The 12,292-nt window shown below is 45.1% G+C and overlaps 1 protein-coding gene across 4 annotated transcripts in view; it reads right to left on the reverse strand.

Moving 5' to 3' along the window:
* CHCHD6 (coiled-coil-helix-coiled-coil-helix domain containing 6) overlaps window positions 1-12,292 on the reverse strand; it is a 238,113-nt gene that overhangs the window by 107,849 nt on the left and 117,972 nt on the right. For all 4 annotated transcript variants that reach the window (XM_057311986.1, XM_026501503.4, XM_044385114.3 and 1 more), the window contains exon 5: window positions 3,155-3,238. In XM_057311986.1, coding sequence (XP_057167969.1) covers window positions 3,155-3,238 — 84 coding nt within the window. The remainder of the gene's footprint in view (window positions 1-3,154; window positions 3,239-12,292) is intronic.

The following is a 12,292-nucleotide window of genomic DNA, read 5'->3' on the forward strand; positions in this document are numbered from 1 at the left end:
AATGGAAAATGGCCCTGTTCTCTAACACTGTCAGGCAGGTGAGAAACACCCAGTTGTGGGCAACACATGGTCTCCATAACTGCTTTGCAAAGAGCCCTCTTCTACCCCTCTGCATCCTCAATGACAGATGGACACCATGGCAGGCATTCGAGAAAAGCCCAGTGAAGCCTGGAGAGGAGACTTCTGCATCCTAGAGAGCAGCCGCCCAGTGATGATAAAATCCATCTCAGCAGGCCTACATCTGTGCACGTGTGCACACATTCATCCATTAATCCAAAGCTGAAGTGTTAGGGCTTGAAAGAGAATTGCCAATAACCACTGCACACTAGAGAGAGGAGCCAGCTCTTGCTAGGCACTGGCACATGCCAACACCTTTCAGACATTACCTCCTCGAATGTCCCCATCGATACCCTGAGGAAGGCATCTGCATCTCCATTTTATAGATGAAGAAACTGAGACATGAGGAGGCACAGTGTGGCCGCAGAGGGCAGTGGTGCAGAGCTGCACGTGGGTCCGGGGCCACTGTGAGGCGTGAGGACGCAGAGGGCAGTGGCTCAGGGCCGCATGTGGGCCTGGGGCCACCGTGATCACATGCTGCCCCTGCTTCACAGCTTGCTGTGAACACAATGTCTGGGGTTTGCTCCCAGGTGCTGTAAGACCCCCACCGGGCCCCGGCATCCCCAGCAGCTCACTGCTCTCTGTGATGAAAGGAAAACACTCCTCACTTAGATCTTGCAGTGTGGGCGTGAGGAACAATTACTCAGAAAGATTATAAAGCATAGGAGCCCTACAAAATATGATTTCCACACTCAAGAATAATCATCTAGGGAATAAATACTGCAGTACAAAGGGGTCAAGATGTCTCCTCCCCCTTGAAAATGAGTCTGGATTCTGCACAGGATTTCCCTACCTGCCAATCACAACGGGCCAGCACTCGAAAACAGTGTCCTACAGGCGAAAGGGCAGCAGGGTTCCAGCTGAGAGGCCAGTGGACACAGCATGGCACCCCCCACAAGCCCAGGCCCGTGTGCCCCCATCCCAACCTTCTCTGGCCCCTGACCACGCTCCAATATTTTGGGTGGTCGAGGATGATTCAGCAGCTGTTCCAAGTTTCCCCCTGAACAGGTTTCCACCATCAATTTCTAAACTTAAGAGGAAATGGGAAAAAAAAGAAAAGAAAGGAGCCTGCTGATTGGGAGGCCCTTAAGCTGTGTGTACAGAAGCTGAAAATGTCAAGGTCTGAGAGTATTCAACAAATGAAAGCAGAATTATATAAAAGCAACAGCTAATAAAAAAGATTGTCGGATGCCGTGTTCTTCATCTTCCCAGCCATTACGGGAATAAAATTATCCACAGAGAAGATGGAAAACCTTTCTCAAGACTGGTACAATTAAGCCTTAGGATGGTGCCTCTTTGCTCCCCCATCTCCAGTGCCCCTTCCACCCCTCACCCCACCCCCCAGTCTCCCTCACCAATCTCTAGTTCCCAGGATATTGGAGGTGCTTTCCTTCTGTATATTATCATCAGCAAAATGCCAGTATTTAAGAGTCAGGCAGGTGATCATGTTTTTGCACCTCCTTCTGGAAGCATTCAATAACTTCACAATCATGTAGGAAAACCTCACTTTAGAAAAGGCCCACATCTGCATATGTAAGGAGTTTGGGCTTCCCTGTAGGATGAGGGGGGAAGAACAGATGAGAAGAAGGGCTCATCCAGGAGAATCTCCTTTCCTTCAGCAAAGCAGAGAACTGGGCTGAAGGAGGAGAACTACTGTGGGGATGAGAAAGGAGAGTGACAAGGGGAAAATAGATTTGAGACCAAAAAACTCTGTAAAGCTACTGCCCTTCACCCCAAGCAGACACACGCACACATGCTTCTAGGAGCCAAACCCAGAGAGGGAAATGCAAGAGGAGCGCAGCAGGAGACCGCAGAATTGCACACATAACAACACAAAAAAATCTGTGCTCATGAACATATGGGCAACTGTGATAATTAGAGCTATGGCTGGTGGAATGTTTTTACCCTTTTCCAGGATCTCAAATCACAATCCTTGTCATTACAGCTACAGTCAAACCTGGGCAGGAGGCCATCCCAGGAACCCTCTCCTTGTTAAGGACCACCTCTGTAAGTGGCTCGGGGTGCCCTGCCGGCCTTCTGAACGACGCTACCACCGGCGGGCGGTGCTTGCTGTTCACATGACAATTCTGGCTGTCCCCTGAACACCCTGCAGGAGGTGGACAGGAGTGTCCCCGGAGCAAGGAGCAGTGTCCCTCCTGTCCCCACGGCCTGGAAATTCAGAAATCCACGTTTCCGTCAGCTTCCAATGTGCCATGCCACAGGAGAAAACCCCTATGGAAATCAAGCCCCTCAGGCAAACTGTCAATTTCAAAGCTCCAAAGCGTGACAAACGATTCGCGAAGATCTGCCTGCAATAAGCTGATGGCTCAGGTTGCCTGGCATGCCGTCTCAGGCAGGAGGAAGAACAATTTTTTTGAATCTCCCAACCACCTCCTTCCATGTTTTAAGCCGTTTCTTTGAAAAATCTGTCATGATCAACAAATTAAGCCCCCCCCAAAAGTAAGCAAGTTACCAAATGAATTTTCAAGAGTCGTTGTAGGCGTTAACAAAAAAAATAAAATAAAATAAAAATAAAGGACTGATGCTATGTCTTTGAATCTCATTCATTCCAAAGGCTTATCCCTAGAAAAGCAGGGAGTGTGTAGCCGTGGTGCACTTAGACCTCCCTGACTCCCAGGAGAAAATCAATAAGACAACTCTAATATATTTGTACAGCACGACTTCACGTTACTATTATTTTTTATCCAATGCCGCTTAACTAAAGTCAGAAAGGTAGGCTAGGTCTCAGCACCGCCCTGTGGTGAAAGTGAATTTTTTCTAAAACTGAACTATAGCACAGCCAGCCGCATTCACAAAAAGCGGGCCAATTAAAAACCAATTATCTCTGTGAATACAACTTGTGGGAAGGGTGGGATGTGGTGCTTGCCAGGCATAGGAGGGCAGGTCCACAGGGGGACCGGCTGCTGGCGCGAATGGAGAATTGGGAGTGCAGGCTCCTTTCTCCCCCACAGCGGCGGTGGACTCCGGTCAGGGGCTTCAGCACCTGGCTCCCCAAGGCAGCCGACAGGAGCCTTACCTTCCTCTCAATGCGCCCCAGCTGCTCCTTATAGAAGGTGTCACGGCGGCTCAGCTCTGACTCGCGGCTCTCCAGCTCCTTGGCCTAGTTGGAAGAGAACAAAGCGCACGTTACCGGGCAGCAGCTGGGCTGAGCTGTGGGGAGAAACCAAGGGGGTTCTGTTCACAGAGACACTGACCATTCGAGCAGCAGCAACAATGAGTTGAAAACCTATGCTATGCTAGACCACTTACGTACCCTGAAGTGTTTAATTTTCACCAGAAGACTTCAAGGTGGGTAGCTGCTAGTCATTTCACAGAAGACCAGCACTCGCATTTACTGAGTGCTTACTATATGCCAAGTGCTGGTCCAAGTGCTTCCCACAGACTTCCTCACTTGACCCTCACAATACCTCTAAAAGGCGGGCAGGAGTGTTATATGATGCCCCCATAGGTGAAGAAATGGAGGGGCCAAGTGACTATCCCAGCTCACAGCTACAAGGGAGGAACTGGGGTTTGAGCCCCAGCAGGTGCAGGGCCTGACCACAGAGCTGTACTGCTCAAGGCCACACAGCCTGGAAGGGCCAGAGCTGTTCCCTGGCCACAGAGTCCTCACGCCTGGCACCAGACCATGCCACCAACTCACATGTGAGCTCCCAGAGGCAGGGATGCCAGAACGCCCTTCTTCATGCCCTTTGCGAGGCAAACTCCCTGCTTCAGGGGTCAGGGATCCGAAAGGTGAGCAGTATCAGAACCCCAGAACCCTAGAGCTTCTCCCTCACTCTGATAGGGAACAAATAGAACAGCCAGTGCATATGGCTGAGGACCCTCCCTCAAGGTTACAGTTCGGCTGAGGGGCTTGGCTAACCAGGGCAAGCAACCTGGAGCTAGCACACCTGCAGCTGAACCCACCCCAGCTGTAATTAGTTGGATGACCGAGTTCCAGCTTACTCAGGTACAATATACAAGCCTGAAGCAGAAGTGCCAGCCGCACAGGACTGGGTGGAAGGTTAAGGAAACCCCTGCAGAAACGGGTGGGGTCACAGCAGGCCTCCACCAAGGGATACTGCATCACGGCAGTGTCCCCCTGCCTGGGACACCCATGGCCCTGGAGCCTCTCAGGACCTCTGTGGGATAAGGCCTCAAGGCCTGCTCCCACCCAAGATCTGAGAGCCCAGAGGGCTGGCTCAGTGCTCGTGCAGGGAAGTAATGCCATCTGATCACTGTCCCGCCCAGTGAGCTCCAGCACCATTTCAGGCTCCCGTGTCACTTAATGATCATGACCCCAAGAGCAGATAGCTAGTCAATGAGGGAGGCCAACCATGAACCTAAGTTGCCATGACTCCAAGGCCTGAGCTGCTTCCCTCGAATCACACTATGGTGTCAGTGCACGGGTCTGAACTGTTCAAAAAGACCGAGTAAGACAAGAACGGATGTTTTTGAAAGCCCATTTCCTTGGCAATGCTACTCCCCTGACATAAAAATTTACTAAAGCCCAGCAGGAGGCCAGTAATGAGGAGCCAAGCACAGGACAGTGGGGACAGAAACCCTGAGGAAAGGCTTGGGGTTTAGAGGACTCGGCTGTGTTCAGGGAGACCCGGCCGTTAGGGCTTGGCCACGGGCTGACAACCTGAGAGTCCTGCTCTAATACCGGCTCCACCACTGACTGGCCTGTAAGCTGGAGCAATCTGCGATCCTTTTCTTGGGTATGTCCCTCTTACCTGTAGAATGGAGAACAGAGCAGAAACTTGGCTCCTGAGGCTGCTGTAGAATATCTAAAAATGCTAAGAAGGCTTCTGGAATGCCTGTGGAATGCCAACACTTCAGAAAAGCTAAACACAAACAGTGAGACTGAATGCTGGGGATTTCTCGCAGGATTTTTCAAAGCATGCTGCCGAGGCAGCGTCCCAGGCACGGGAGCATGGCTAATCAGTGCTGGGCCCTCCACAGCCATCTGGGCCCTAACCATCCGCCGTCCCTGGTACAACCAGAGGAGAAGCTGGTCTGACACAATGAAGCAGCCAGTATAGGAATATCTTCCGGGGCTTCGGACTTGCCATTTTCTGGCCAATAGTCCCAGCCAACCGGGAAGATGACATCTGAAAGCATAACTGCCACGAGGCTCTTCTGCCGCCATTCACTTGAGGCCAGTGGGCAGTAGAGGAGGCTCTTCCAAGTGTTTTGCACCCTCCCTCCTGCCGACACATCAGGATGCTTCCTCTGGGCAGAGACTCAGGAACACTCAGCTCATGGTCCAGGGCCTGTGCCCAGCACGGACATCTATGTCAGAAACGGGATGCAGAGATAAGGCTCCAGGCAAAGCTGCCCAACCGTCGAGGCTTCCTCAGGTCACAGAGAGGCTGTTCACACACAAGAAGAAACACTGAGGATATGGAGGTCTCCTTTTATAGCCATGTCACTCTGCAACACTACTAAGCTGATACCAAGTAAGTATCAGCTTACAGTGATTAACTGTTCAGAGTCTGTCTCACCCACTGCAATGGAAGCTCTGTGAGAGGAAGGGCCTGACCTGCCTCGGCATATCCCCAAAGCCTTGGCCTCCACCGCGGCAGGCCAGCAAGGTGGCAGGCTCACTGCCGCTGCCCCACCCACTAACCTAACCGCCCTGTTCATCTCTGAGATTTATAGTGAAATCCAGTGAGTGACAGTGGGCAGGAGGTGACACGTGAAAAGGGGCCATAGCAAATGAGTGCAATACGAACGCCTGGCTGTCAGTGCCTGGCCGGGAGCCGGGCCTCCACGACACTGTTGTGATGAAGGCGGGCATCAGACAGCACTGGTCACTCTGCATAGCTGCCACAGTCCGATCCGTGCCTCCCAGCACTCACGAGAGGCCATGCAGCAGGCAGCTCGCAGCATGACCACAGGATTAAGGAGGAACAGGCAGGTTTCAGTGACTGATTCAGTAATTTATCAGAACATTATTGAGTGCCTACCATGTGACAGACACTATCGCAAAGGGGTTGTGGATACAAATGGGAAATGAGAAAGAGTTTCTGTTCTCGTGGAGCTTAGATCCCAGTGGGAGAGACAAATGTGTGTGCAGAAAAATAAGATAATTTTAGAGAGGGATATGTGCTGGGGAGGCCACAGGCAGAATAACTTGTGGGGTAGCGGGTTGTTATTTTCTCTAAGGAGATTTCCAAGCCAGTCTTCTGGGAAAAAAAGTACTGAGTAAAGTGTGCTGTCTCCGATACAAAGGCAAAATATCACCATTATGAAGATCTACTTGGCGGATTACAGTCTTTGAACGGGGAATTGAAAGGAATCTTCAGTGATTTAGTTAAGGACTTCCTCCAGTCAAGAGAGCAAGTGAGTTCACACTTTGATGCATCTTCCCCACTCTAAACACATAGCAAGAACAGATAAAACAGAAGAACAGGAGACCAAAAAGACATGGTCAGGTTCAAAAACAAGATTAAAACATCCAACAGAATAGGAATGCAAAGCAGTAGGTGAGGCTGGAGCCACAGGCCTGCTGGGCTCTGTGTCTGGAGTCAGCAGAGGCAGCCAGAACAAAGCTGCTCCACAGAGCAGGGGTAGTGGGGAACCTAGGGCTCCCCTGGAATAAGAAGCTGATGAAAAAAATTCCAGGAGACTCTCATGTAGGGCTGAGGTTCAGCCCAAAGGCTGCAGCTCCAGCCCACTCAGCCCCAGGCCGCAAATGAACCAACTCCCCTGCTCACGTCCCAGCTCTGTGGCACCACTAGTGCCACCACGAGAGGAGCCTCAGAAGGCCACAATCACACCTGTTTCCGAATGTGGGTGGCAGGTGTAGACCACCAGAAAAACACTAGGCAAGGAGAAACAAAAATGACAGAGAAAGCAAAGCAAAGCAAAACAAGACAAAAATCAAACTTCCTACTCAAAATGTGATGCTTAGAAAAGCTACCAATAAAATCAGCAACTGGAATATGAATTCACTCCAGATGAAATTAATTTTATGGGACATCATGACTAAGGACTTTTAAAAACTTTTTATTATGCAAAAATAAAACATGACACAGAATAATTTAATAAAACTCCAGATAGCCATCACTAAGCTTCAAAATTTATAAACGAAAGGAAATCTTGTTTCACCCATATTTCCCACCCTCTCCCTACCCCCAAATTTCTTACAGCAGATCATTTCACCTGTACATACTTCAATATATTTCTCTAAAAGATAAGGACTTGCATTTTCCTAAACCAAACCACAATACCATTGCATACCCCACCAAATTAATTCCTTAACATACCAAATATTTAGCCAGTGTTCAAATTTCCAACTGACAAAGGATTTCTTTCAATATTTTTTCAGACTTTATTGATTTATTTGAGAGAGAGAGCGTGCACACATGGGGGGGCAGAGCAGGAGGAAGAGGGAGAAGCAGACTCCCCGCTGAACAGGGAGCCAGATGCAGGGCTCGATCCCACGAGTCCAAGATCATGACCTGAGCCAAAGGCAGATGCTTAACTAACTGAGCCACCCAGGAACCCCGATAAAGGATTTTAATAGTGCATGTTTAAGGTACTCAAAAGATAAATGAATTTCTGATTTAAAAAGAAGAAATTATGAACCTAGAACAGGAAAACCCCCAAGCAGGTAACTACTAAGAATTTAAATTTCTTCAAAATAAAAAATAAAATGGATAAGACAAACCCTAAAGTGAGGGCAGTAAGGTGGAAATTAGCAAATTAAAAAGTAGCAGAGAATGTGATCCAGAATGTTGCAACAGAAGATAAAGATAAAATGTATGAAAGAGGAGCTGAAAAACTTAGAAGACAGACTGACAGACTCCAACCAGTGTCTAAGAACTACTTCAGAAGAGCCTAAAGGGATGGCTAAGGAAGAGGTGGAGGAGAAGGAAGACAAGGGAGGGAAAAGAGAAGAAGGAGCAAGACAGACGTTAGAGCAGAAGGCAAGGGAGGGTGGGGGAGGGGAAGTTAAAACGAGGTGGGGAAGGGAGGAAAATGTAGCAATAAGGAGAAAATTGGGGTGGGGGTTGAAGGAAAATGAGGAGAGTAGAAGAAGAGGATATAAACAGAAAATCCCAAATAAAATTATAGGAAAAAGTCAGTTATCACAATAAATATGTGGTAGACAGCTGGGATGGTCCCCAATGATCCCATGTCCTGATACTCATGTCTTTGTGTGATGCCCTCCCCTTGAGTGTGGGTTGCACCTAGTGACAAACTTCTTGGTGGGGGAGGGGCATAGGGAGAGAGAGAATCTTAAGCAGGCCCCGTGTCCCAGCGCAAGCTGAGGAGCTGACAAGTGGCTCTATCTCACCACCTTGAGATCTTGACATGAGCCCTTATCAAGAGTTTGAGGCTTAACCAACTGAGCCACCCACGTGCCCCCTAGTGACAAACTTCTAATGAATAGAATATGGCAAAAAGTGGTAGAATGCACTTTCCAATTGCAAAAAATAGTGATTTCTGTCTTGCTCATCCTCTCTCCCTTGCTCAGACTAAAGAAGCAAGCTTCCATGTTGTGAGCTGCCCTATGGAGACACGCACACAGTAAGCAACTGAGGGAGACGTCCAACCAACAGCCAGTGAGGGACTGAATCCTGCCAACAGTTACATGAGGGAGCATGGAAGCAAAGCTGCCCTGAGCCCTCAGATGAGACTGCAGCCCTGAGACAGAGGCACCCAGGTAAGCTGTGCCCAGAACCCTGATCTACAGACACTGTGAGAGTAAATCTTTATTGTTTTAAAGATTTACAAATTTTACAAACTCAAGTTTGTAATTTCTCATTTAGGAATAGATAACGTATACAAAACATGAACTGATTAATCTCATCTTTAAGAAAAAATGATTCTCACTTTGCATAAAAGAAAGAGAAAATCTCATATATGCCATTATAAGACACCCAAGCCCATATACTAATGATCTTATAGTACAAAAGAAAACCCTTCACTAGACTGCAGTGTCTACTGTTTGTTTACACAAAAGGTTGAGCATTCCATCAAAAATGTAAACACACACACACACACACACACACACACGAAAATAATGACCTGCCATAAAGAGAAATACTCAATAAAATCAGATGCAACAATGGTCCAGATGTCACAAGTAATACAGAGGGACTTTGAAAGAACTATGATCAATATATTAAAGAATCTAGCACAGAAGGGTAGACCCCATGTGTGAAGAGAGGAAGAATTTCCATAAGGAGATGGGCACTCTCTGGTCTCCATTATTTATGATGAGAAATAAACTATTAATATTATTGAGGATCCCCTGCATGTGACGAATTGCTTCTATCCTGTTACTTTCAAGATTCTTTTTGACTTGGGTGTGCAACAGTTTGATTATGATGTAGTTAGGTGTGAATCTCTTCGAGATCTCCTTGTGTACAGCTTTATACATTCATCTGGCCGTCTAGATTCCCAGGAATATGTTGGAGCTTTTCAAAGTCTTCTATGAACATCTTGTTATCTAGCTTTTTTTTTTTTAATTTTTTTAATGCTGTTGTTATCTTGATAGGGATTGCCTTAAATGTGTAGATTGCTCTGGGTAGTATGGACATTTCAACAATATTTATTCCCCCAATCCATGAGCATGGAATAACTTTATATTTGCTTGTGTCATCTTCAATTTCTTTCATCAGTGTTTTATGGTTTTCAGAGTACAGATTCTTTTTTCTTCTTTGGTTAAGTTTATTTCTAGGTATTTTACTATTTTTGGCGTAATTGTAAATGGGCTGTTTTCTTAATTTCTCTTTCTTCTGCTTCATTATTAGTTAATAGAAATGCAGCAGATTTCTGTATATTGATTTGGTATCCTGTGACCTTACTGAATTTATCAGCTCTAGTAGTTTTTTGGAGGATTCTTTAGGGTTTTCTATGTAGAATATCATGTCATCTGCAAAGAGTGGAAAGTTTTACTTCTTCTTTACCAATTTGGATGCTTTTTATTTCTTTTTCTTGTCTAACCGCTGCAGCCAGGACTTCCTATGTTAAATAAAAGTGGTGACCGTGGACATCCTTGTCTTGTTCATCTTAAGGGAAAATCTCCCAGTTTTTTACTATTGAGTATTACCTTAGCTGTGAGTAGTTTTTCTTTTTTTAAGTTTTTGGGTTACCCTATTGTTTGCCCAAACTCTATCTCCCTCCTCAAGCAGCCATGGTGTTCAGCAATTGCCTCTGGTTGTTTTTGAAAAATGCCTCCTAGGAAAAGGCTGTTTCCACTGAGTCATGTCAAGTAACAACAGCCTTGCAAATGGGTTCTTCCAGGAACCACCATGACAACTCTCTAGGCATGGGACTTTGAAGAATTTCAATTCTTCTCTGCCCTGTCCAGTGGTTGCCAGGCTGCTGGTTTTTACCATGATTGTGGCTATTGGTTTTCAAAGTTACTGCTTAGCTGGGGAAAGGAGAATGGGAATAAGACTATTTAAAATGCCACAAAGATCACTGTTCTTACTAAGAGTCACCATTTTTCTTGAACAAACGCTCCTGGATTGCTGCAAGCCTTTGGTTAATTTTCAGGGTTCTGAAAAAAAAAAAAAAAAAGACACTGAGCATGTCTATTTTATGGAAGGGAGAATTCCTTTTATGGAAGGGAGAATTTTCAGAGGTCCTTACTCGACCATTTTCACTGACACTACCCAAAACTATAAAATAGAACCAAATAGAATGCTCAAAATGAATTTCTAACATGCAATGGCATGAAATCATACATTTATTAGAAGACTGGACAGAACAGAGTAAAGAATCAAGAACTTAGAAAGAAGTCATTAGAAATTATCCAAATTGAAACACAAAGAGACAAAGCATGAAAAATAAAATTGAACAGGGCACCAAGGTTTACAGGACAATATCAAATTGTACAGCATATATTTAATTGGAGTCCTAGTAAGAGAAGAGAAAAACAGGGCAAAAGAGTGAAGAGATAAAGGCCAAGAATTTTCCAAAGTTAATTAAAGACAACAAAGAACAGATCTGAGAAGCTCAGAAAAACCGCAAGTAGAATGCTTTTGTAAAATTCTTAAATAATTCCTGAAGAAATGGAATATTTTTTGAACATAGACTGTCATAAGTTTGAAAAAACAAGTAATTTCTAGCACAACCTCTAAAAAAGTAACAAAAAGGGTCACAAGTAAAAAATCAATTGAGAGGATAAAATGGAATTCTTAAAATATAATGATTTCACCTCCACCCTCTCCCTCAAAAAAACCTACAAGAAAGTAGCAACAGAGGAACAAAACACAGATAGAACAACAGAAACTGAATATCAAGATGGTAGATTTAAATCCAGTCATATCAATAATCATATTAAACAAACAGATTTAACCCCCTATATTAATTTCCTGTTTGCAGTTGTGAGAAATTACCAAAAACTTAGTGGCTTAGTACACAACTATTTTCAATGTTTTTAGAGATCAGAAGTACCAAACGAGTCTTAGTTGGCTAAAATCATGGTGTTGGCAGGGCTGTATTTTTCTGGATGCTCTAGGAAAGAATCTATTTCCTTGCCGTCCAGCTTCTAGAGGCTGCCTGCATTTTTCGGCTCATGACCCCACATCACCCTGACCTCTGCTACCATCATCACACCTCCTTCTCTAAATCTCCTACATCTGTCTTTCCTTGATAAAGACCCTTGAGATTACAACAGACCCGCATGGATAATACAGGATAACATCCCATCACGTATCCTTAACTTGGTCACATCTGCAAAGTCCTTTTTATAATGTAAAGGAACATATTCATGGGTTCTGGAGATTAAGAGGTGAATATCTTTGGGAGACCACTGTTCTGCCTACCATACTCACCAGTGAAAGGCAAAACCCTAACTATATGTTATTGATTAAAAGAAATATATTTTAAATATAAAGACACAAATGGATTTAAAAAAAGAATAGGAAAAAGATATATCATGCAAACACTAAGTACAAGAAAGCTGGTGTAGTTATAATATCAAATAAAGGAGAATTCAAAACAAAAAAATATTATCAGATATAAAGAGGAACAGTTCATAATCATAAAGGAGATAATTATTCAAGAAGAAATAACAATTATAAACGTGTATGTACCTAATAAGAAAACTCTCAAGTATATAAAAATTTGACAGACTAAAGAAGAATATAAACAAATCCATAGTTGAAGGCGTTAACATCCCTCTCTCAAAATATTGATAGAACTAGAC

The sequence above is a fragment of the Ursus arctos genome, unplaced genomic scaffold, assembly GCF_023065955.2.
Source record: "Ursus arctos isolate Adak ecotype North America unplaced genomic scaffold, UrsArc2.0 scaffold_14, whole genome shotgun sequence".
Classification (NCBI taxonomy): Eukaryota; Metazoa; Chordata; class Mammalia; order Carnivora; family Ursidae; genus Ursus; species Ursus arctos.